The sequence below is a fragment of the Mastigoproctus giganteus genome, chromosome 6 (genome assembly GCF_048544385.1).
Source record: "Mastigoproctus giganteus isolate SK-2022 chromosome 6, ASM4854438v1, whole genome shotgun sequence".
Lineage (NCBI taxonomy): Eukaryota > Metazoa > Arthropoda > Arachnida > Uropygi > Thelyphonidae > Mastigoproctus > Mastigoproctus giganteus.
Genome location: NC_143580.1, coordinates 232,287,570 through 232,314,760, shown reverse-complemented (window position 1 = coordinate 232,314,760; position 27,191 = coordinate 232,287,570). Strand labels below are relative to the sequence as shown.

Below are 27,191 nucleotides of genomic sequence, written 5' to 3'. Positions count from 1 at the left end.
TACTGCATACTTTAATGTTTTGGAAACCAGCATGATGCTTGAACCTATTAAACCACCTGTTGCTTGCCACGAACTTGTCTTGGGGTACTTATCCTTAATATCTTCATAAATACTTCTTGCTTTTGCTTAGGCCATTGGACTCAGGAGTACTTGCTTCTGGATCTGATTTTCCATCCATATTATTAATAGCTTTTCCACCTTTGATATAGCACCTGAATGCTGTTTTGTGATCACTGTTGATCTTAAATGCATTGATCCTTTAACATGTTCTTTTATACATGCACTGTCCTTTGAAATAGTATTCACTGTTGAAGCGACGAGACTTAATTCCATGCAATAAATGACCATAAAAGAGTTAGCAAAAGCTTAAGATGTCGAAGTTTATGACAAGAAATATGCATTTAGTCAAAGCTTAATAAAGAGACGGCACTCACTTCAATAATCCATTGTAGTTATATGGATCATAAAACAGTAGTGTGAGAAATCATTGGTTAAACATTCTCTCAGATATGCCAGACAAGCTGTACTTGCTAACTGGGAGTCAAACGCTGATGGAACTGATATTCGGGTGACACTCAAGTCAAATGGACTCAATTTCGGTGAAGTCTGGATAGTCTGTGACAGCCAAATCCTCTGCTTGCACCTTCATGATGGTGGGACTGTTAGTAATCCTGGGTATAACCTCCATGCACAAGCACATGGTGGGTGACCACCCAGGATTGGATGATTTTATTGAATCCTGAACGAACATAAACAGGGGTTGAGGTGTGGTGCCCACACCACATGGGGGAATGCCGCCCCTCTGTTACCAGGCAGTTCTAGGTGGTAGATGACTCATCAACCGGTGCAATACCACCACTTTGCTTAGTGGAGGCTTGAAGTGGTGGAACCCATGTTTAGTCTCCAGAGATAAGTTCCGGTCAACCCTTCCCCATCTCTTCCATCATGCAGTATGATTGATGACTTTTGACGTTATGATGAACATCGTGGCGAGATCCAATCTTCCTTACATTTCGAGGGTACAGCTCTAAAATGGTGTTCGTAGGCCAACTGCTAGTTAGCAGACCGGACTGAACCTATTGATAACTCTAGGCGGCTTCCAGATCAGCTAGTGTATAATCTTGCTACCTCTACTCTGGCAGATAGTGACTGGAGGGAGTCCAAGTAGTGTGTATGCGGGAGACATTGTTGAGACCATGTTATGTCAAGGATCTGGGTGTATTCTTACCATGTGTAGCCCATATCCAAAACTTTCATTACTTCATACAGCACGTCCCACTCACTTTTTCTTACTATTGAATACACCACGAATTGTCAAACTAATAGAGTAAGCTTATTTGCGAAAAGTTCTAAACCTCCCAAACACTTCCTAATTGATATATGTGGTCTCAATTCTAATCTCAACGATGTCCGTTTCCACTTGCAGTCTGCCAAACCCCATGTACTTTTTCTGACAGAATCTCAGTTATCGGTTGATTCAACTACTGCTCATCTCAGTTGCCCAAATTATTCGCTGTATGACAAGAAATATGCATTTAGTCAAATGCTTAATAAAGAGACGGCACTCACTTCAATAATCCATTGTGGTTATATGGATCATAAAACAGTAGTGTGAGAAATCATTGGTTAAACATTCTCTCAGATATGCCAGACAAGCTGTACTTGCTAACTGGGAGTCAAATAGGTAATTTGGAATCTCCTCTTTTCAATCTTCTCTGGCTTAAAATCTCTCTGCCTCATTCTGTCAAATTCATCTGTTGTCTCTACCGTTCTCCCAACTCCACTAATCACTTGGAGCTCTTTGACTTCTCTCTTTGCAACTTGACTTTCTCCAGTCCAACTTTCCTAACATTGAGGTGATTTTCCTTGGTGATTTTAATGTTCACAACTCCAGCTGGCTTCCATTTTCTAGTCACACCAACCAAGCTGGTCAAGATGCTGAGGCTTTTGCAATTACTAATGACCTTGCACAGATTGTTCATTTACCTACAAGAATACCAGACAATCCTAACCATTCGGCGTCTTTGTAGCCGGGTGGGAAGGAGCAGCAGTGCATAGCACATTCTTGATTAGACCGGGGTTCGAGTCCATCACCACCAAATACGGAAGATGCGGAAAGGTCAGGGAATGACCACCGCATATCCCGGAGCAATATGGCCTTAGTTGCTAATGCTCCTAAAAACAAAATAACAAACAAACAACCATTCAGCCAACACTATCTTTTTCTCACAAAAAACCCTTCTAAGTACATGGTCAAAGTGAGAGGTCCTTTAGGCACCTCAGATCACAACTTGGTGATAGTCTCTTCTCCAATGGAGCCTTTATCTTATGGCTATTCCTAACCTCGTATTGTTTGGCATTACAAGAATGCAAAATGGGATGACCTGCAAGATTTCTTTCCTTCTTTTCCTTGGTCTGATTACTGTTTCAAAACTTCTGATGTCAATGTTTGCTCAGATTGTGTCAGTGAAATTATTCTTGCAGGAATGGAATCCTTTATCCCACACTCCACTTTTAAATTTCGCCTTTATCTAAACCTTGGTTTTCCAATAAATGTGTTAAGGTTGTTCAAGAGAAGAATGTTGCATATCGTAATTGGCTTGTTTCTAATTCACCAATCTCAACAATTGTAAAGCAGTTATCAATCAGTCCAAACTAAAGTTTGAACAGGCTAAGAGTAGAAAACTTGCTTCTTGCCCTAATGGCAGCCGAGCTTTCTGGTCTCTTGCCAAAGCTATTGGGTGCAACTTTTGCCCATCTCTGCTCCCACCTTTCTCCAAACCAGATGGTTCTGTTGTCACTTCAGCTAAGGATAAAGCTGACCTGCTAGCATCCCATTTTTCTTCCAACTCATGTATTAATGATCTTGGTAAAATACCTCCCAGCATTCCCAACATACTACATTTGGTGCTAAGAAAGCTCCATGTGTCCTGATGGTATTTCTTCACTTGTTCTCAAAACCTGTGCTCCTGAACTTACTCCTGTTCTTTGTTGCCTTTTTTCACTTTCTTATTCCAAAGGTGTTTTTCCTTCTGCTTGGAAATTCTTGTATCCAGCCAGTTCCTAAAAAGGGTGACAAATCCCTCCCATTCAATTCTCGTCCCATTGCAATTACTTCTACCTCTCTAAAGTAATGGAGAAATCAATTAACTGCCAACTCAAACTGCCTAGAAACCTTCCGTCTGATCAATGATCGCCAGTATGGGTTCCGTCAATGTCAATCCACTGGTGATATTCTGGCTTCTGTTACCCATTTATGGACTAATTCTCTTGCAGCCTGAGGCATAAGCCTTTAATGCATCTTAGTAATAATAATATTAAGAAGATGTCAACCTCCCATCATGGCCACAGGCCAGGTGTTTGCATGTTCAGGGATCTATGAATTTAAATAATAAATGAAAAGGTAAAGGGTTTTTACAAAGTTAAAGGGTATTTAATATACAAAGCGGCTAATATTTAAATAGAACAAAGGGGATTAAAAAAAAAGCAATGAATAAAAATACTGTCTGCCTCTTCAAGTTGAAATACACTCATCTAGTTATCAAACTATATACTTGTCACATTGTCGGCATCAACACAGTGAAAGGAAGCATCTTCATATTCCAAGAGATGTAATCCAGTGAGGTTTACGGGTGTAGTGCAAGGAAGCCATGGGAAGGAAGCTTTTACTGCACTGGCCCAAAAAAAAAAAAAAAAAAAAAAAAAAGTAGATAAAAAATAGACAAATTATGCACTTTCCTCCTCACATAGGTAACTATCCAGTTGACCCTTGAATTTCTTCAAACTATGAGCCTTAACGGGAGGCCACTGTTCCTGGCAATTGTTCCAGTAATTAATAACTTGCTAAAAGAAAACTTTCTACAATCTAGTTTAAAACTTCTTCCCCTATAATCTGGATTTATAAAGTGAAAATTTCTAACTTTGAAAATTTCACCTTCATTTCCTTCACTAACCTCTCTCAGAGCCTTAATCTCAATAAGGTTCCCTCTAAGGTACCTAGTTGCCAAGCTGTGTAGCCAACATAATTGAAGTCTTTCCTTATATGGTTTTCTTTTCACTGCTCTTGCCATATGTTTCCCATCTGTGGATCCTTTCAAAGTCAATGTAATTTTTTTTAGATGAGCCTCCATACTTGGACACAGTATTCCAAGTGAGGTCTTACAATTGCCTTATATGGTGGGATTGTCTACAGGCTATTGTTTGATAAATCATTGACAGGATACCATGGGCTTTCCTGGCTACCTGTTTACACTTCTCAGAGAAGTTCATATCTGTCCATATCATAACTCCCAGATTCCTTTCTTCCTGTACAATTTTTTAATTCAACTCCACCAAGTGTATAAGTTATTTTTTGGGTTGCTATTCCCTAAGTTATAGGTATATAGTACAAATTCTATATATATATATATAGAATTTGTACACGTTTATTTTTATTTTTTGGTTGTTGTTGGCGCATCGGCTTCTGTGGCCATAATGCACCTCCCAAGGTTTTTGCAGTACTTTGATCCAAGCCCGAGGCGGGATTCGAACCCGCGACCTTTGGGTTGCCAGGCAGGCACTTTACCCACCTGGCTAGCCCAGTCGGCCCTTTGTACATGTACTGTTGGTTGAGTGGTAATAGCAATTTATATTTAATAACATCAGTTGAAATCCTTGCACCATTGTTTGTTTTTTTTTTTTTTTTTTTTTCCCAGTTGTCTTGTCAGTTTCATAATCAACTGATTTGCATATAATTATGAAAATGCAATTGTCAGTAATTTCAATTACTGGAGACAATTATTTTGCTCATGACTTTCAGTTATCACTATTTAAAATATAAGACTCCTAAATTTTTGCAATATTTGTATTACAGCAGAGCTGAGAAAGACAATATGACTTGCTTTTATTTATTTGCATGGACAAATCTAACCATGCAGTAAATTTGCATTTACTGCATGGTCAGATTTGGTTGTGGGTGAGAGAATTTATAACAGTTTAGAACTGTTTGTTTCCTAAGTCACTTTGAGGGCAATGAGATTGGTGAGGGGAACAAATGGATCTGTTACTAAGAAAGGCTTCAGTTCTGCAAATTGCAGCATTTATATACCTTCCATGTAATTACAAATGCAAAATATTGCATATGGATAGCAGTAACTCCAGAGTAACATACCAACTGTGTGGTACTACACAGTTGGTACGTTACTCTGGGGGTTTTGTCAATCATATACAGGAATTTTGCTAGCAGGGAGAAGGAAGTGATTATTCCATTGGATAAGGCAATGGTCAAACCACATCTGGAGTACTGCATACAAGTCTGGAGGCCTCATTTTAGAAGGATGTAGAGCTGCTGGCACAAGTACAGAGAAGAGAAACAAAATTGGTGAGGGGAGCAAAGTGGTGCTCTTACCAAGAAAGGCAAATTGCAGCATCTGAAGACTAGGCACCTGTAAGATGATCTAATGGGATTCCTCCTTTCGCTCAGACTGCACACGTTAGGGGACATAAATTCAAATTGAGAAAGGATGGTTGCAGAATAAATGTGCAGAAGTTTGCCTTCAGCCAGTTGATTGAACTTCCATCTGTTGTGGAAGTGGGTAGTTTGAATAAATTCAAGGAAGAACTAGACAAACTATTGGAGGGGATGGATATGATATGGGAAGGGTTTTTTTTTTTTTTTTTTTTTTGTTAATGCTATATAAGCTTATTTTCTTGCATCATTTACTACTAATACCTCTGTGTTTGACCACGTTGCTAGTGGACCTGCCATCTTACAATTGATGGTGTGGCAATATGACAGCCATGCAGTGCAGTGTCATATCTTTGCAGTTACCATTAAACTATTACTAATATTAAAACTAAGGCAAAGACTGAAATGTGGACTTCAAGTTGTTAAAATACTTGAAAAGAATAAAAATAATTATGATGAAATTTAACTATGTAATTATATCTTTAAGTTCAGCGTACTACTTAAAAAAAAATGGGTCAAAAATTGGTGTTGATAGATACTCTTCAGTGGTGCCCTGACTTGCAGATTGGTAAAATTTTAATGAAAGGTTTATAGACTAGTGTTCATTAAGTAGTTAAACTATATCTTGAAATCTAACAGAATGTAATACTTTTTCTTAATTTTTTGTAGCTGGCAGAAATGATATGAAAGATCTACACAGTCCACAGACTACTAATTGATAACACTAAATAGTACTCACCTGTCCATTTTTGCGGTTGCATTTTACTAAAGTTAGATGATGCTCTTTACCATGCACTCCTAGACACTGTTTCTCTGCTTGCAACTCTTTATCTCTAGTATATGACCATTCCTGCATATAACAAATACTAAATTTAGAATTATGTTTGAATTTATGTTTACGGAATACCTGATAAAAGAATGCATTGCAGAAGCACAGAGTGAATGAAATTTATCTGGTATGATTCAATGAAATTGAATCATGCCGGATAAATGAAATAATAAATATGTGAACAGCAAAAAATCAAACATGATTTCTGAATCTTTGCAAAGCTTAAAGAACTGAGCAAAATAAAAGATGTTATGGTGCAAAAATCAGGCAAGGATGGTAACACTGTTATACTTGATACCTCTGTTTACTACAGTAAATTAGAACATACACTCACAGACACATAATTAGATGTTCAATTTTCTTTCTCCAGACTAGAAGCAAAACTAGATTATATGGCATAATTTCAAGAAGTAACAAGATAGAACTCAAAATACTACAAAACATTGATAAAGTTATTCCCAAAGACCAATAGTTTCATATAGACATTCAGCCCTTGCAAACCCCTCATTTTTGGTTAAGATCGTAACCCTCCTCATTGTACGTTCAAAATTTGTCAAAATTTAGTTTCTAATGTTTCTAATTAGAAACATTAGAAACTAATGTTGAGAGAAGGCTATCAGCAGAATGCAGGCAATAGAAATGAAGTTTCCATTGCATGCATTCTGAGAGAGGTGTTTGTGTGAAAATACTAGCAGAGATAAGAAAGGGGAAAAAAATGTGGCCATTCAGGGGAAAGTGGGAGAAGAATGATTACAAGAAAAGACAGAGTTTGGACATATAAAGAGAATGGAGGATAGTAGAACTGCCAAAAGGGATGCTAGAAATGGAGGATAATATTGCCGTGAGTGATATATAGGAAGGTCTCCAAACTCTGACATTTTACAATCCTAATTCATTACCCCTGAGTCAGGCACACAGAAAAAAAATTCAGGAATTAAATTAAACCTAATTATACACATATGTTGAATGACATCTGTCACATACAATCATCAATAGCGAGCTGGCTTTACTGATGCTTTCCTCTAATCAGTATGGCTCTCTGGCTGCGTGACGTTGAAGGGTCACTGGAATCAAACTGTTGCATTTCGCACAGTGGGAGGCTGGCATCCAGTTGCACACATTCATCGAAGTGCACAGGTTTTTCAATTTGCATTTTGCTCGCCAACAGGTCTGAAGGGAGTTTAATTTAAAAAATTAAGTAAAAATATATGTTTTTAATATAAAAAATTGATTTTCACAGTTGTGTTGAGAAAAGATCAAAAATAGAAGTGGCATCAAAAATGTGAACAATTTGGAATTATTTTATGCATATGTGGTCTAAGTGATTCCACACGTACAGAGGAAGATCGATCCTTTTCACAACTGTGACAGCATATTTATTATTTCAAAATTCAGAAATATTAAGAAAGAAAGCCTGCATTCACATCAATAACATTTGCCTTTACAAAAATCCATGCAAAAAAAAAATATTTCTCTCTTTTAATGCCATTGCTTATTCAGTAAACTTCATGACTGAATGCAAACTGCTGTAGCCAAATGGTCAAACATGAGGGTATATCAATACATGGGATTCAGTTAACCATGGTTCAAGCCTACATGACTGCTAAATATGGTGATGTTCTTATATTCTCTCTACCTTGTGAATGCCTCTAGTCCTATGTGGCTCTCCCAAGGTCTAGAGGGAATTTTTTTTTTTTTATTTAAAAATTTAACTGCTCTTGCACATTATAGAACTTCAGAACAGCTCAGAGCAAACAGAGATAGAAAATTCCCAGTGTGGTTGCAGCTGGAAAAATGTATGCTTGATAAATGTATAATTTTTGCTGCCATTATGACTAGTCAAAGAGATGGTAGGACTGGCCAAGTTCAGGGATCATCTTTGTTGGGATTTGGGACCCCTTTTCACTTGAGACTCTGGATACTTTTCACTTGCATTTTTAAAATAATGCATTTTGGTTGGCTTTAATGGGGGAAGGAAAGAGAAGAAAGATGACAATAATTTGATGATATATAACTAAACAGAGAAACATTTCTAATTTCTTTGCCATAGATGTATATTTTCAAATTTTTTGTGCCAAGTAATAATGAACTAAATAATAATTTAACCATTACTTCTGGGGCAGTTAATATATGTTTGAATTTCATTTCCAACACAGTATTATGCTGAATTCATATTTTGTGTATAGTTAACAAACAATAGTATATAACAGAGCTATGGTGCTCATATGTTCTACATTGATATCAATATTTGTAGAAGGATAAGAGAAATTTATGTCAATATGATATGCAGAACACTTCCATATGATACTCTCCAAAAATTAAAATGAATATAAATAGTTAACAAGACAAACGAATATAAATAGTTAATAAATACTATAGTTAGCAAACAAAAACTGTATAAAGCATTGTATAAACATTTGCTATTTCTGATTTCCGACAAGTACCTGAGATAGCTCTCCAGGATTGCAAGGAGCAAGGAGAAGTTTAGAATTGGAAGAATCCAAACATAACTGACCCTGCAATATTTGGCCAAAAGCAACAGCATCCCCTTTAGGCAATCTATAATAAATAAGAAATATAAAAAAATATGAACGATGGCAAATTATTTTGTGATTCTATCATTGAAAAAGGGTTTGATAAAAAGGACAATTTAATTATATTTTCCTATTTTACTGCAGGAATATAATAAAATTAGCAGAGTAGAGGTAAAATGGTTATATTAACTTTAAAATATAGTCATTGAGATAGTTCAGGCACTTGTCCCAGTGCAGTAGATCCTTCTTGTGTCTTTGTAATAGAAATTTATGTTATACTTTTTAAACCAGTCTTTTATGGCTGATATATTAAGTAGAGCAAACCTGTTTGGAGTCACTCTCATGTTTGTAAACTCATGCTAGGCACATAGTTAATAAATTTGAAGTATTGGTTAAATCAATGAATACCAACATAATAGGGATATCAAAAATGTGGTCCTATCCCAATATACTGAATGCAGAAATTGAATTATGGTAATTACAGGAATGACAGACACAACAGAAGGGGGGAAGGGGTGTTATGCTTCTGATTAGACGCATCGATTCAAAAATCGTATATCCATTGGATGGAGGTACCAGAAAAACATTGAATCACGCTGGAGTGACATAAAAAGTGAAAGAGCAAAAATCAAGATTTGACTCTGCTACAGACCAAATGACCATGATGATCAGTGGGCAAGCATACTACATCTCATCATGTGTGGGTGAGAAATTGTGCTATCTATACTTAGACCGAGATTCCTAAGGAAACTCACCTGATAACAGTCAAGCAAGTTTTTGGATTGTCAAGTCAACTTCTTTCTATATCTCTTTACTAGGACTTGATCATCACTAAAGATGCTATTAAAATTCTGGAAGTTAAGGAACTACTGGCTAGCAATGACCATAACATTTTTGTAGGAAGTATCCAAGGAGTTAAGGGAAAGATTTTTATTATCTTAAAGGAAATTAGTATTGATATTAAATAGGATCAAATGAATGCAAGGAAGCAAACTTATCCTGTATCAACTAAAAAAAAAAAAAAAAAAAAACCCCGATCAATCACAATTTGCTCACTGCTGAAAAAATACCTATCCTCAACTACTTTGGGGGAGAACAACATGTTCCAGAACAACAGCAATATGTCCAGAGGTGAAATTCATTCATTTTCCATCTTTATCAACAATCTTGATAACTTTCTTGAAGAGCTGGGAACTCAAGTTCTATGTGGATCACCTATGTGGATGATATGACAAAGAGAGAGAGAGCTGATGGTTTCTATTTTAATTATACTAATAAAAAAAGGCTAGGATTGTCATTAAACCTCTATATGTGATAACATGGGCTTCCCTAGACTTGGATAAGGTTGTAAATGTGGAAATATCACTCCTATCGACAACAGCTGTGGTTTGGAAGTCCAATTTTGGGAAGGATGGAACGGGTGCAAAGAAAAGCAACGAGGTTAGTCAGAGGCACAAAAGAGTAAAAAAAAAAAAAAAAAAAAAAAAAAGACTTCAGTTCTATAAATTACAGTGTCTGGAAACTAGGTGCTTGTGACGAGACCTGACTGAAGTGTTTAAGGCTGACAGCATCCTCTTTTATAATTCTCAAAAATGAAGCTTGTGAGTTTTAGCATTTTGTCTTCTTCATTTTGATAAGTTAAGCACATATTTTCCTTTCAAGGTCAACAGTTTATAAACGGAAATAACACACTGAACTCTACAATTTTCCTGGTTTAAAGAAGTATGGTGTTTTTAAAGAGAGTGGGGGATTTATTCCCTTTCTTGCTTCTGAGAATGAAGACGTAAGTTATCTTGGTGATTATCTATACTCCAAATTCTGAGTACTGTGGTATCATAACAACAACAAATGACATTTATATTTGTTAAAATGTTTATTTTTTATGGATTTAAATGCTAAATTTGATAAGATTTTAATTTTTATTTATTTATTTTCTCAAATGTATTAAAATATATTTATAAAAAGACTTTGTTTTCCTATGATTATTCCTTATCATTGCAGAAATAGTGGTTCTCAATTATACAAGAAAACAATTTAAGGTTCACTTGTTCAAAGATATCTCCAATATACTGAAAAGATTGGAGATCTCTACTTTAAAAGTAAGCAAAATTAGCATGTGGAGTACAGCTGCGTGGCAAAATGCAAAGCAGTAGTACTTCATATCAAGTTCAATGATAATAATAAGTACAAAGCATCTCAGAGCACAAATTCTTATCAGTGCCTACCTTAATTCAGAGTAGACATTATCCAGGAACCACCGGAAGGATTTACACCGAAGTTTCTCTTTAAGCCGCAATCGGTCATCCAAGCTATAAAATATTGATAAAATATTAACTAAATCACATACACAGGAAAAACTATTGCTACAATTTCCTTATCTTTGCAGAAAAACATAATTAGAATATTTTTTAAGAGACCACAAAATTTTAATAATGAAATGATTTATTAAACTAAATAATGATCATCTAGTTTAATGTATAATCAATATTTAACCCCATTAGCTAGTTCCATATATATTCTAGAATCAAACAGAAAGTAAATCTGTTTTATTTTCAATGAATCTGCTCCTATGAAACAGATCCACTGAAATATTTTATTCAGAAAATTAACCATTTAACAAATTCCCCCATTAAATCATTTAATAATCTCACTTCTCATCAGCATCTCCATACTTTACTGTATTTATTTCATACATTTAATGCATTCAAATGGTTATTTCATACATATTGTGCATTTATATATTAATTTCATACATATATTTCTTACCTTCCAACATCAACAGCTTTTGCTTCTGGTTTTATTTCATAGAAGAAATGTTTGTATTCATCCATCCACACTTCTGCTACTCGACGGGAGTTATGCAAGTAAGTAACAGCACTGCCATTAGGGAATGTATAAGGATGCCGTTTACGGAACACATGACCTACTCTGCTACACGGTATGGTTTGAACTTGGCCACCACATAACCAAACCTTGATGGAAATCTCTGTAAAAAATAAAATAAAAATGGAAAGCCTTAATAACCACAATGATTATGGATAATCATCTACATAAATAAAAGGAGGTCTTCCAAAGTTTATTCCACCTGTGAATACAAGGTATCCTGCAACTTTATAACTTCAGGAAGTAATTCCTGAGGTCATTCTGAGTGAAAAATGTCATCTTGATATGGGTCTGATTTTTAATGGTTACTGAACTATAGGTATTTGAAATCTAGCTTGACTTGAAGGAAGTTGGTATTGTAAAAAGTATTTATTAGGAATAAGATATAAGCAAAAAGGCCTTTGTGCTCTGGATTCATATTAATATTAAAAAATTATTGTTCCACAGAGCAAAAACGGAAAGAAAATGGGTTATTTTCTTTCCATTAAAAATACATTTAATGTTATGTAAAAATGCGTTGATGTTCACACGAACAAAAAACACGAGTAAAAATAATACAGGGAAGTAATACATAGCTTTCGGACTGGAAGGCATCCTTCATCAGTTGTGACCGTTAATCTAAAATATAGAACTATGTGCATGCCATGGCAGTCATGCATGGTGAACTGCGTGTATGTAACAATTAGCTGTTAGAAGGGAAAGCTTGTAGTTGTAACTGTAATGCCTGAGAACATAAATGCCAATGTTTGTCAGCCAAGAGGATGGTTGTCTCAGTAATGAGATGGACCTGACATCCCCTGTTTCGGTTAAAGGAATCACTACAGCACGAGATGTGCAGTGACTCCAACCAGGTATGGCGATGGTAATGGCAGGACCAATCAATAATCATGACATCGCGGCGTGGATTTTTTGTTTGTGCGAACATCAATGTATTTTTAACTGAAACTTGTCATTTTCTTTCTGTTTTTACTCTGTGGCACAATAATTTTTAATAGTAATAGGAAGATTTCATTACATTGTATATTACACTGAAAATATTTTTTAAAATGATGTACAGTTTATGAACAATTACTGTAATTAAACCTACAATAATTGTTCAGAATATCTCTTGTCATCCTGGAGGCACAACGTTAGGTCATTCAACTAATGAATATGTAACCTGTAGCTTTACAAAGAACTGCAATATTATTAATATGTCTTGTGGAGACAAAAATTTTCTAAAGTAATTCATGTCTTATATGTATCATATGTTCACATACCATGTTATTCATGTGATGCCATAAGTGGGCATCTAAGGAGCTGAGATTGGGTGAATGCAGTGACCAATATCACTACAGCCAATTCATTGGCTAGGGAACCAATCATTCAGGTACTGCATTACATTCTTAATGAAATGCAGAGGTGCTCTATCATGCTGGTAGCACATCTGCCATAATACTGCAGAGGAACATTTTCTAAGAGGATCAGTTCATTTTGCAAAATCAAGTGCAAATATCACCAATCAGAGATTTGGAAGTTACTGTCCACAGATCAGCATAAATTCTTGTAAGCAAGCCTATAAACAAGAGTTTTTGGTGTTGCTGACTCCATTGCAAGTAAAATGTAACAACACAAATGGGGATGTGGAACTAACCAATGACATAATTCCAACTGGTTATCCATGTCTCTAAGTTCAAGATATTGAATTTTCTGAGCTGATACAACATTTTTCACTGAGAATGACCTCAGGAATCACCTCTAGAAGAAATGACAAAGTCATGGGACCCCCTATATACTTAGAATTAACAACATGCATTAGTGTATAATTTCCATCGTCCTCCACCTCATCTCCTATTTGAGTTACTACTCAAGCACATTAAACAACAATTTTAATTTATGCACCCTCATCTGTGTGTAGTCTAAGAAAGAGGAAGAATTCCATCAGCATCTAGCTTGCTCAATCCATTCAAAGCCTTAAAACCTCATTCGGATCACCTTGCAGGTGCCCATCTTAATACACTGCAATTTGCAGAACTGAAGCTTGTCTTGGTAAGATAGCCCTTTCATTCTCCTCACCAACCTCATTGCCCTTCTCGGCATCCATTCCAACAGATCTACATCCCCCTCCCCCTAAATATAATCTGTTAAATTTTATCAAACTAATTTTTTAACAAGGAGCTTGGATAATTCCCAAAAATTTTGCAGGGGACTCCTTCCCCTTCCAAGCCCACTCCAGCAAATCCACAGCTGTGATATAAATATTTTTGTATTGTGAAAGTTTCATTAAAATTGTATTCATTGTAACGGAATTTTACTGTATATTAATTCACAATCATAAATTACATACCATAGTTTTCTGCTCCCCATATTTCTAGGCCTAGATCAAAACCACCAAGATACTGGAACCACTGCTTCTGAGCAAGAAATAAGCCTCCAAGGATGACAGGACTTCTATTAAAAGAAAGGCTGTTAAAATCTTATTCATGGTTGTTCTCTGCTGCTCAAAACAGAAGTTTTGAGTAGTGAGCATTAGTATAATATAATTAATATTACAAATGTCCCCTAATTAGAGGATATTGTAATATTAGTTATAGTAGATGTAAGAGCATGAGTTTTATGTTCCTACAAATATTCAGAACTAAGTCCTCCTATACGACTGTCCTCCTACACGACTACTCGTTGCTCATTTGGAAAGGACTTGCTTTAAATCTTGTTGATAACTGGGGCAATTTCTTGAAGGCCTTTTCAGTCAGACTAGTCATCAAGTTAGCCTTAAACTTGATCTCAAGTTTAAGGCTAACTTGAGGGATGGTATGAAAGGAACTGAAATCCTAGCCCTTTTTCCTACTACCTGAAGTCAACTGATTCTCAGAAAATACCTCTACATTTATGTGGAATATGTCCTTCAGAAAACAATCTTGTGCCATTCGCCTGCACTTGGGCAGATTTTGTATATACTATTATTTTTCCCATTCTTCCAAGGGCTCATTGGTATACCATAGAGGTCACGTGATGTCAACTCACTTAGCAGCTATTTATACAAACATACATATCAATTTTTCCCAACCTGGTATAGTCAACATGTAACTTTTAGTAGACTTCAATAAATGAAACACTGCTCAAGGATAAGAACTGATTAAGTTTTGAACATTAGTAATCATTAATCAATATTTGGCATAATAAAGTATATTCGACAGTGAATATTTATTTAAAAAACAAAAAAGAGAGACTTTTCATTAATTATATTTCAAATTTTAAGAACTTCTCAGGAATATTTACACATAATTCAATTTCTACAAAATCCTAGAGTTTTTTCACCTTCTCTTACTTGAAGGGTTGGGTTGGATTGGCTTTTTGAGAACTCTGGGTTGGTTTGTTTGACAACCACTTAAAGTGAAGGCTCCAATCAAACCCTAAAATAGAAAATAATAAAAAAAATCCATAAATTCTATAAAATGATTCTAGAGCTATAATAAGTAATTGAATAAAATATGAATCAGTCTGCTAATGAAATTGGCTAACAGGAACTACAAAAGAAGCAAATTTCTTTTAAAATTAATTTTAAATGCAATTATTATATTATTATTATTAGATATATGGTGCAAGGAAGCCTGAGGCTTATGCTGCACCAGCCAAAAAAAAAAATTCCCGAGTTACCCTGAGAGAGTCACCAAGAAAGAGAAGAATGATGATATCCAGCTCAGGACCCTGGGTGTGCCAAGCCCAATACTCACCAGATATGAGCCCCTTGGGTTAATAAGAGTAGTATGATCTATAATACAGAGTCAAAAGCTATACATTGTAGTTATGAACTCGCTAGGCACTCTTTCTGAAGTCATTTCTGTCACAATGCTAGTATCCTCGTGGGAACAAGGAATCATGATCATTTTTGCTCATGACCACTGTATGGCTTGGGTTTAAAGAGAAGGAACTTTTATCAGGTTTTTTTTTTTGTTTTAAAATGTGGCTGACTGAATGGTTTTATTCTTCAGAAAACTTAGGATTTTCATCCAGCAAACAGGCAAACTAACTTTTATACATGCAGTTACAGACACAATATATTTTATACAGGAAGTTACAGACATAATACTGAAAACATGCCAGTTATGTTTTCTATATGGGTCTCCTTGCTATATGGGCCATGGCTTCACCTTGTTGAACCTATTGTATCAAGCATGCTTCTCTAATTGATAAACAAACAAACTCAGCAACAGAGTAATGCTTCTTTTTTCAAACGTTTTGAAAGGCATCTTGTTCAGATTTTTTTCAAACCAAACCATGCTCAGTTATGATGCGCATTAAATGCAAAAGCAATTAAGCATCCGTAATTGCATGTATTCTCTGTCAGCTTTACAGTTTTCTGGACGAAGGACTCTAGCTTCCATGAGATGAAAACCATGCAGCCCTTGCCCATGACCAACTAACTGTGCCACGTTGTGAAAAAAAGTCCTGTAAGTGTAAGCCAAAATAAAGCAGGGCAAGCAGTCATCTTGTAATGTCAATTTAGGTATTAACCATTTAAATTATGTCCATAAATTACATGTGTTCTCTGATCACGTTATCCATTTCCTGGGCAAGAAACCCAAGTTTCGGGGAGAAGAAAACTTAGTTATTCTCACCTGAGACTAGCCAACTCATCCTTCGACTGATAAAAGCCCACAAAATTCCTCATGTCATTGACAGGATGTGAAACCAGTTCTTTTCCAGTATTGTGAGGACTGTGGTTATCACCACTGTTTTTTTTTAAAAGGTACTGGAAGTGCAAGCCAGTTTTAACAAAGTTTCCAGTAGTGGACTTAACAAAAAGCAGGGAAAACAGCTATCTAATGATGTCATAATTTAGGTATTAACCAGTTGTCACCCATTTGGAGCGGTCTGGGTTTGAATTCATTTGAGACTGGAGGAATTCTTAAATGTCTCTTCATTTGAATCTATGATTAACCAAACTCAGGTCTTGACAGGAAGTTTTTCCCAGTCATTTATTTGCTTTTCAGCCAGCACAACTTATCGTTGTTGTTGTTGGGTTTAAGGTGCATCAACAACTTAGGCTATATTGTGCCACATGTAAAATTGTGTATGTTCTGTGGTCAATTTGCTGTTTATTTACTGGCCAAAAAAGCCTAGTTTTGCAGAAGAAAAACCATGTAACCTTACCTAAGACAAAATGACTCAGTCATTTTGTGAAAAAGACCAATAAAAATTCATGAGTCATTGACAGGACTCTAACTCAGGTGTTTTCAATCCAGTGTGAGGATTATTATTATTATCATCATCATGTTTATTCAACAAACACCCCTGTACAGAAATTATCTAGGAGGGTGGCTCACGTATACATCCAACTAAACTTATTAGAGTGTAACAAAGGATAAAATATCAGCAAATACATAAGATAAATAAAAATAGAGGAAATATTACATAGATACAGAAATCATACATTCATAGAAAAAATTACAAAACATAGATACATAGAAAAATGACACTATGAATTGATTCTGATTGTCATTCTCTGAATAAAAAGGAATAACCTCAGTCCTATAAGAATCATTTGGAGACACTATAAATTGTTCATTTAAGATTTTTATGAGTTCGAGGGCACTTGAAATCTTTCTTTAATTATGTTCTTCATCATATTTGTAGTTTCGTATACAGATCCGCTGCAATGAGCTTCCTGTAAGTTTTCTCATGGCAGTACCTGTCCGGGTCTATTTTGAAGTCTCTAAAGAGCTGAAGAGTAAGGCAGGAAACATCTGTCTCAATCCATCAGTGTTGTTGAGAGCACTTCGGAGACTATGAGGGTTGTGGAAGCTGGCTCCAGTGCGGGACCTTACTACAAGATTTTCAATTTGAGGGGCATCTAAACTCCCAGTCAGAAGTTGTGCTAGAGTGCAGATGTCACATATTGTGATCATTTGAATCCACGGAGCTGTGTTCAAGTTTGCATACAGTATGGATTTTGAAATTGTGAAGTGCTGCCCAGCAATTCTATTCAACCACTGGAGCAACCAGTATTCCAGGCTGAGAAATTTCCTAATATAAGTATTTGGAGCAGAGGACCAAATTGTCAAAGCATACAAGGATACAGGAACAATACATCTTTGGATATATTGGGTCACTAGTTGCTGGTTTCGAATCCCAGTTATTTCCTGTCTTACAGCCCACGTGGCAACAAGAGTTTTTGATCTTGTGTTCTGAAAGTGCCTTTGGAAGTTAAGGCCCTCGTCCCACGAGGGTACGAGTTGACATTCTTACCCTGTGCTCCATTAATAGATAATTTGATTTAATTCTTTATCTTCTTATTAGTTATTGTCAATTGTGCTGTCTGAGTTTAGCCATAAATCAATTTTACATAGGTATGTCTCCAGTTCATACAGCTTAGCATTGGCATGGGAATTGACATCGGACACCAGAGATCCTTTATTAGAGACAACAAAATATTTTATATCATCAGCGTAGGAAATAAAATTCTGATTCCGTGCCAGAAAAGGCTCCAGGGCGGAAGCGAACAGCAAAGCTGATAAAACACCTCCCTGAGGGATGCCCCAAGTGAGGGTATATTCTGCACAGAATTCTTGGTGTTGTACAATTACGGTAGGTGCCTTCACTTCAAAATGGTCTTGATGATCTGTAATAGTTTGCCCTCAATGCGGAAATACTTTCAATATATTTTCAAGGGCAAGTAATGACACATTATCGAAAGGTGACTTTATGTCAAGGAATATGATATCAATTTGGGCTTTTTCGTTTAATGCGTGCTGCATTCTGAAGAGAGTCTTCAACAGATTAGTAGTAGTGGATCGTCTTGGTACTACGGTATGGAGGTGGGATGGCCTGTGCGCAAAACACTGTTGGGTTAAAGCAGGAAAGATGGCTTTTTCAAAGAGTTTTAAAAGAGAACAACTGATGGATATAGGTCGAAAGTCTGAAGAGGCTTTAGGGTTCTTTTTTGGCACCGGCAGCACAAAGTAGTGATTCCATCTCTGGGGGAGGACCCCATCTTTCAGGATGTTTTCAGAAATGTGCAACAGCACAATAACAATATAGGCACTGCATATTTTTAAAATAAAGATAGGAAACCCGTCTGGGCCGATCGTAGATTTGTTAGGCAAGGAATTAATGGCATTGATGAGATCTCTAGAAATAGTGACTGTGGATAAAGCATTCTCACAAACGCCTCCTCTCGCTAAAATATGTTGCGCCATATCCTCCAGCTGATATCTTTGAACATTTTTTGCTTTACCTTCAACTGGCAGCCTTTCAAAGCACTCCTTAGCCCAGTGTCCGAATGTGGTTTCTTCCATTTCAAATTTAGCGGCCTTTTTGCCGCTAATGTCGTTTCTTTTTCAAGAAAATGGCTCTTTTTTTTCTTGTAGTCCGTGAGGTCTTCATTCAATCCTGAATTTTTCCATTTCCGATAAGCCTTTTGCTTGGCCACAAACGCCTGTTTTAAATACTCGTTGAACCACGGTTTAGTTTTTGTCGGTAACCCTTACCTCTTTTGAGGCACCCAGGTCAGCAATAAATAGGAGCACTTTCTCAATCAAGTTGGTAGCTTCTTCCGCGCCACCTCCGTAGCCAGGTGGGAAGGAGCAGCAGTGCGTAGCACACGCTTCTTGATTAGACCGGGGTTCGAGCCCGTCACCACCAAATACGGAGGATGCGGAAAGGTCGGGGAATGACCACCGTATATCCCGGAGCAATATGGCATTAGTTGCTAATGCTACTAAAAACCAAACAACAGAACGGTAGCTTCTTCCACCGGTTTATTGTATAAAGCATTCCAGTTGTAGGTCTTGAGATGTTTTAAAATCATCTCAGGTTTAATGAACTTAAGAGAGTATATCTTCTTGGTTTGACGAGTTTGCTCGTCGATGCGTTGCTCACCTGCATTATTGGACAGGGAAATTTCACAACGTATTGGGTTGTGATCTGACTGGAATTTAGTTTGAGGGGTGACACTTTTTATGTTTATCATATTATTATAAAAATCCAAATGCTGCTCTCCCCTAGTCGGAAGCGTATCAAGTAGGGTCAGTCCTACTAAGGTTTGGAGGGTTGCATCAAGGTATTCTTTAGCTTATCGTGCCTTGGGCTAGGCATATTAAAGTCGCCAGTTACAATCATGGGAATATCTGTGCAAAGTTTCTCTGAAATCCACACAAGAAGCTCTGTCCTGGTGTTAGCACTGTGTTCCGGCGGAAGATAGATAAGGCAGACTTGGATTTCTTGAGTCTTCCTCCTGAAAGACGCTGATATGGCTTCAAAGTTTTCAGATTGACTTGGTTTAATTCTTGTAGGATGTAAACTTTCATGATAAAGGATTGCAACTCCTCCACCCTGCTTATCTATTCTGCTGTTCCCAATAAATCTGTAACTAGAGGATTGTATCAGCAGATCCAGTTGCCTGTTATAATTTAGCCAAGTCTCCACTATACACATAAAGTCATATTCTTTAAGGAGTAGGCAGGTCTGCAATGTGTGCAGTTTGTTAACAACACTTCTAACGTTCTGAATAAAAAAACAAATGGTCTGGCATTCTCCAGAAGGGGTATTCTGTTGCTTTAGTGGCTATATAGGTTGATGCGTACTACTGGTTCTCTGCACATATGCGGTGTTCTTTTCTCGATATCTTTTAACTAGTGCACCCAGTGGCCAGTTGTATTCAAGGATTAGATTTAGGTCATCAGGGGAGCATGTGAGCACAAATGACGCATATGAAGGATGCCTTGTTTTCAGCTGTCTTACTTTTGTGTGGACTCCGAATCCTTGAGCAAACATGGCCTTTATGTCATTCGCCTGCGTGTTCGGGGCAAGCTTAGTAACAAAGACTTTCTCTCGGGTTCTGACGGCTGTGATACTGAACCTCCTTACCAATTGGCCATCTGTTGGAAGGCTTGTATGCACTGTATCTACATTAAAATTATTATTCGGGATCTGGCAGAACCAGAGTATGTCGAAGGCTACCAACCGAAGATGCTCTTTGGTTGGTAGCCTTCGACAGGGGCCTTAGATCCTTGTTGTATATATTCTACCAGGGGCTGTTGTTCATGATTATCTATCACCGATGGTTGCTCGACAAATCCTCTAGTTTCTTTGTTTCGCTGATAGACAGGACAGGAGGGATATTTAATATGGCATCTTTTGGTCTATGTCCCACTAATGGTTCAGCATTAATAGCCGAGAAGGGGGCATGAGCTTGGGCATCCTGTCCACTTCTGTGGAGTATAGAGCCATCCTCTTCACGTTCAGGCTCCGAGGTTTGAGGCACTCGCGGTATTGTTTGGTAATCTGGCTTACCCCATAGCATCATACAGCTTTTCAGGTCAGTGATCTGGCCTCTTAGTGAGAAAATTTCCTGTTTTATTTCTTCGTTCTGTGCTCGGAGTTCTTGGTTGATAATGAGAACGATTGATAAGCACTCGAATATTCGGAGAATATTTTTCTTCCAGATTATGCATGTATTCTTCGGCCTGGATTGCAACAGGTTTAAGAAATTCGCCAACTACTTCATCTGTTACGCTTGTGAGCATATGTTTCATGCCACTGAAAAAGGCGGTGTTCGCCTGATTAGCCATAGCCTTAGGTGGGTTTGCCTGTGGGCTGACAGGGGGATTTGCATGAAGACAGTCCTCGGGTCAAGTAACACAACCAATGACGTTTAAAATGTCAGAATCGAGTCCTGAGCTCATGTGTTTCCCATTAACATCCTTTAGACAGTCATTTGTTCGTTCGTGGCCATAATTTTCATGATGTTTCTCGTCTTTTTTATTATTTTCTAAATTATAAACACACTTGTACCGATACAATATACTGTTCCAAAGTGGCTTATGGTAAAACATCAATTGAGATTTTCGCTTTTAATTATTTTAAAGTGTTCATTAAACACACAAAAGTCATTATATATTTGTACAATATATGTGTTTAAAATGCAATTTGCTTAATAGTGAATAGTTTCAATAATAGCCAATGTATGGCGCTAATAGTATCGTTTTAAAAAAAATTATTCCTGAAAATTTTTCAAACACACCTTGTATGTGCCATGATTCATTGTAATACTTTCAAGATTAATCTCCAGAAGTAATTTATGTATATTAGCCAAATCCCATTACTATTATAAACATTAATTCTCTAATAAGAACGAATTTAAATAAACAGATTTGAAACACTTGCCCCCTCGTAGCTCAGCAGAAGACGGTCGGTAAGTAAAAGTATCTTGGTCGATTATATCTATTACTGGAGTGGCAATAACCTTTGGATTCTGAAAATAATGTAAAGAAACCAATCACGATACGTTTTTATACTCTTCAGTTTGAATAACTGAAGTGATAAAAAAACATTTTACATTTTTACCTACATAAAATACTAGAAACTTCTAGTAACTGTAGTACTATCATGCAAAAGTTTATATTGGGCAAAATAAATGGATGGATAAAAACCAACAAAAACTAACGTTTACCAGTAATACATACCCTTAACACTATATCAACAAGGGGTTCCAGCCAGCCAGTGTTCACCTCGCAATGGCTATCAAGGAACATTACATGGTTCCCACTAGATACCTTTAGGCCTGCAGCTCTTGACCGGATCAAGCCTGAAAACAGAAAATAATATTTACTGTTAGCAATCAGATATAATCTGATCGTCATTTAGTCAATTTTACCACTGACTGAGGCCTATAGCATGGGCCTCAGTCAGTGGTTAGCATGGCCTATAGCCATTCGATATGGTTAAAGTCGGAAATCTGGGAAGATTAATGAAGCTTTAAAAGGTGCCCATATCTTAAAACCGACCCACCGCAGCACAGCACGGCATGGCATTACCATGCTTAAACAGAAAAGGGACTCATCATACTGACCTTATTGTAGACAAAGCGAAATTGCCCAAAATATTAACGTATATCATGTCATTCATTGGTCCAAGACTTTTAAATACTAGTACATCACCCGACCTCACACCCTTAGATTATTTTGTATAAATAAAAAATAAATTTTCTGTTTATACTCCTGGACGACCAAACAGTCAGAGGAGTTTGGATTACCAGAAATCCATGGTTTATCAAAAACGAACTGAGCAGTTTCCACATTTTGGAAGCTACTCAAACTATTAATAATAGACCTGAAACGATTACACAAGTAATACATATTACTAGTTATACAAATTTGTATACATTCCTCTCTTTCATAATGTATTTAAATACATAATATTAATTTGACATAAAAGAGGAAATAAACACACCGTGGTAGAAATTAAAATTTTTTTTGTCATGAAAAATTATATATATCCTTACCTTCTCTCTTTTGGTTCCTGATTAGAAGGACCTTGGGTAGAACTGTAAGATCCAAGCCATCATTGACTGATGAAATCAATAAAGAAAAAAAAAAAGGAAAATTTTAAATATCAAATTTAATGTATTCAATTTCACATTTATTACAAACAACTATCACCTCTCTCTTTGCAGAAATCATCTCTGGTTTACTGTTTAGCTAATTTATATGAGAACTTAAACACAGATTGAATCAGGAAAAAATTCTCCCTGCAAATTAAATAAGCTATAACCTATCCTTTCTGACTTGTTTTGGATTCTATGGTACTTAGAATATAGACGTCAGTAGCCTCCCGGCGAAGACATTTGGCTCTTGAGACAACTAAATTCTTCTACAAAAATAGCTAAATGTTGCCCCTACACAAGCTCCAATAGAGGCAATTGGCTCTCCCCATCTCCGCGATCCCAAACGCAACTTCTTTGAAACACCCGAGACATACAAATTTACCTATTGCGTGAAAAGGCCCACAAGAGTTGCCACTTCCTACTCTCCCGATTAGAACCGAAGCCAGATTTCTCTTCACACACGTTGAAAGAACATCGTTCGCATCCTGAGTGCACATGTGTGTGGCTGGGGGAAAGAAACAGAGTCAACGTTAAAGCTCCAAAGGAATTTTATTAAAATGGAAGTAGTCATTCCTCTGGGCCATCAGTGTATCCGCTGATGGGTGGGACAGTTCAGCGGAATTGGGTGTATCGTGGTCAAGAACAGATCTAAGGGATAATTACCTCCTAAGATTATTCCAAAACATTTTATTTCATGTTATGCTTCTGCATTGTATTGGATATTGATCATTAGTGGCTAGCTCTCTAGTAGAAGAATTTGGCAACATTTCAATTATTTATAACAAAATAAAAAAATTACAGAAAATTAGAAGTTAAATGAATGTAGTAGTGACGGTTTCATTCATTGGTTAAAATGCACTAAATATAATCTAATAACATTTCATTTTCTTTTAAACCTTGATGGATCAGTCAATTCAGGGGGTGCAGTGCCAGCCACAAGCATGTACAACCGGTTCTATCGAACAGGGCCCCGCGCTGAAATAGTCAAAACAATATTATTGATTAATGTATTAAATATTATTATTCGTATTTAAAAAATTTTTGTTCAGTATAATATATAAAATTATTTAATTGTTTCTTAGCTACTGTAAAATTTGAAAAATAAAATCACTATTACAAAAACGCCCTATATAAATTTTGCACAGAATCCTAGGGCGTCGCAAGCAATTCTTGGACAGGGCCCCCGCTCATTTTGGGGCAAGCTCTGGGGGTTCACTATATTTAGGCCTGACGTAGCCGAGTGCTCAAGAGCCAGAGTGCAGTAGCACACACTCTTTAAGTGGACCGGGGTTCAAGCCCGTGACTGCTAATTCTGCTTATATCAGAATCGGGGTTCAAGCCCGTGACTGAAAATTCTGCTTATATCAGCGCCACCTCAAGGTGGCGCTGATATAAGCAGAATTTTCCATGTATTAAATGATCATAAACAAAAGGTATACTTAAAATGGACAATATAAATCCATAAAATAAACAATATTTTTGGCAATGGATACGGCAAATCTTGAAGCTGTTAAAATGTTTTTACCAGAAATTGCAACAAACTGTTGTTGTTGTTCTGTGATTTGCGTGTTCTGAGATCGATTTCTATTTTGCTGGATGAAAAAAAACCAAGTTTCCAGGAGACAAAAATTATGCTACCCACGCAAGAGACCGACTAACTCGGCCACGTTGTGAAAAATGCCCACAAAAATTCCTCCCGTCATCGACAGGATTCAAATTCAGGTCTTTTCCACCCGGTGTGGGGAGGACGGCGATTTTACCAACTGTGCTACCCACGAGGGCGCAACGAACTGTATAAATAGCTGAAATTCTGTATCCTCCCCATAGTTTTCAAAGCCACAAATAAATATTAAATACAGCAGGGAAAAAGCACTCTAAAAAAATTTACTTCTGTCAAGAACAGAATCCAACCATTTTCCACACAGTGTGCATGAATACTATCACAACCATCGTGCTACTCTGAGGAGTCTCCAAGAAAGACAATTTATATACTGATAGTGAGAAATTATCCAACAGAAATTTCCAATTTAAAAATTTCAAACGTTAATAATTTTAAAATTGACTTCATCAAAGGTGTTTTTTTTACTTTTGGGCCAATTTATACTACTTTATTACTCCTGGCATTTACTATCACAGTTCGTTAAACATACATTGGACATTTATGTGTTATTCTCATTCGAATCATATACTACTTTATTAAGTACAGAAGATTCTGAATAATTATAAATAGATTTTATTCATTTTCATACTGATAGTTTGCACCCTTTCTAACCTAAATTGAAATCATTCTATAACACAAGTAAATGATGCAAATAAACATTGTTCTGATTCATAGATATATATATGAACCCGTTGATGCAGAGAGACATCAAGAGGACAGAAGCAGAAAGTCCCAAAAGCCTACCAAAATAGGAAATTAGATATTCGGATTGTAGAGAGTTTAATCAGCAAAGCCATGGACGAATTACACCACTAGGAATCTTCTCAGCGGGTTATCCTTTTTCATGGGCCCCAAGCAGGAAGATCAACATATATAAAGAGATACCTGTTAATTAATATAGTATATTTGCTAAAGACTATAGTTCTCTCCTTCAAAATATGCATGTTCGATTTTCCTTTTCTTTCCCCACAATACAAAAATTGTGTGCCATAATTTTCTCTGTATATGTCGAAACTTTCTATTAATACATAAGGCAGGTTGGGATGAAAAGTCAACAGGAAGATTGTGCATGTAGTATCGATGTTGTCAGTTGAACTTTCCTCGTTTCTGGCTGATGTCGACAAATAAGTTAATAAACAAAAGGTAGCAGACAGACGCATGCAGCAGCCTTAAGAAAGCTGTTGTCACAGACTGGCGTTGTGTTGAGAAACTCACAACAGGTCACGTCTGGAGCAATGAACTGTCACTAACCCCGCTCTTACCTGTCTGAAACAGCTTCGAGACTGGTTTGCGAACTTTGTAATAAATTGAATCAAGCAGTGGTTTCAGATATCAAATTTTTGCAGTCATAAAGAAAAATGGGGAAGAAATAAGTTGAAGTAGCAGTTAATAAAATTCATTAAATTGTTTATTTATATAATGACCCTTGTTTTAATATCATTTAATACTCACCACTTTCACTGAAGTCATCTACTAGAATGACCTCTTCCAGTAAGTCCTCTGGAGAACGGCTAAGGACGCTGAGAAAGAAAAAAAGAAAGAAAGAAAGAAAACAAAAAGGAGGAAATCAGTCAGAATAAGCAAGAAACAGCGTGCCTGATCAGAATAATGTTGTTGACAATTTGTACTCACCTCATCACTGTCCTCAATAGAGTCGAACGTGCTTCATTATGGAATGCGATAACAACGCTAACTGTGGTATCCTGCAGGTACTTTTGCTGTTTACATCTGAAATGATTTTTTAAAAAAAATAAAGCATTTTGCAGGATTTAAAATTAGGAATTTTTATTGTTTACCAATTTAATCAGGACACCTTAATCCCGATGCAGTTCTAGGGGAAGGCCGTTTTGTAGTGCATTACATAACAGTGGAGTAATGACTACTTTATCAGCTACACCTGCCTAATAGTGAGCAGATCTTCCTTTAGTCCTCAAAACAGCCTTGTTTCTCCCTGCATGGATTCAACAATGTGTCAAAATTCTGACAAAGGGTGCTGGTCTAAGCTGATGTTATCTGCTACCCACAGTTTTTGCTAATTGAATTGTTGTAGAACTATACTACAAAGAGCTCGTTCAACCTTTCCCCATTGGGCTCAATTGTATTGAGATCTGGTGACTGGAATTACTCATGATTCTGGAATTACTTGAGTACAATTTTGGCTTTGTAACGTAGCGCATATTCTGTTGGAAGAAGCCATTCGTTTGGATGCCACTCGTTTGTACTCACCTCATCACTGTCCTCAATAGAGTCGAACGTGCTTCATTATGGAATGCGATAACAAATTTCTTCGACTAGGTTCGTCCCTTCGTGGCTGCAGTGAATGGGTTCTTCCAACGGGATAATACACCATATCATAATGCCAGAATTGTATAGAATTGGTTGCAGCAAGGCGATAGTGAGTTGGACTTAATGGAGTGTCCTCATCGGACACCAGATCCGAATCCAATTGAGCACCTGTGGGTGGAGGAGAAGTG

The 27,191-nt window shown here is 36.7% G+C and overlaps 1 protein-coding gene across 2 annotated transcripts in view; it reads right to left on the bottom strand.

Annotated features, from left to right (window-relative positions):
- Positions 1-27,191, bottom strand: part of LOC150085082 (polypeptide N-acetylgalactosaminyltransferase 14-like) — an 83,622-nt gene that overhangs the window by 2,458 nt on the left and 53,973 nt on the right. For both annotated transcript variants that reach the window (XM_090375753.1, XM_090375754.1), the window contains 11 exons: positions 26,350-26,445; positions 26,170-26,237; positions 22,956-23,021; positions 22,138-22,259; positions 21,839-21,926; positions 15,000-15,084; positions 14,019-14,122; positions 11,576-11,795; positions 11,035-11,118; positions 8,720-8,834; positions 6,186-6,296 (listed from right to left, as the gene is read on the bottom strand). In XM_090375753.1, coding sequence (XP_090231879.1) covers positions 6,186-6,296; positions 8,720-8,834; positions 11,035-11,118; positions 11,576-11,795; positions 14,019-14,122; positions 15,000-15,084; positions 21,839-21,926; positions 22,138-22,259; positions 22,956-23,021; positions 26,170-26,237; positions 26,350-26,445 — 1,159 coding nt within the window. The remainder of the gene's footprint in view (positions 1-6,185; positions 6,297-8,719; positions 8,835-11,034; positions 11,119-11,575; positions 11,796-14,018; positions 14,123-14,999; positions 15,085-21,838; positions 21,927-22,137; positions 22,260-22,955; positions 23,022-26,169; positions 26,238-26,349; positions 26,446-27,191) is intronic.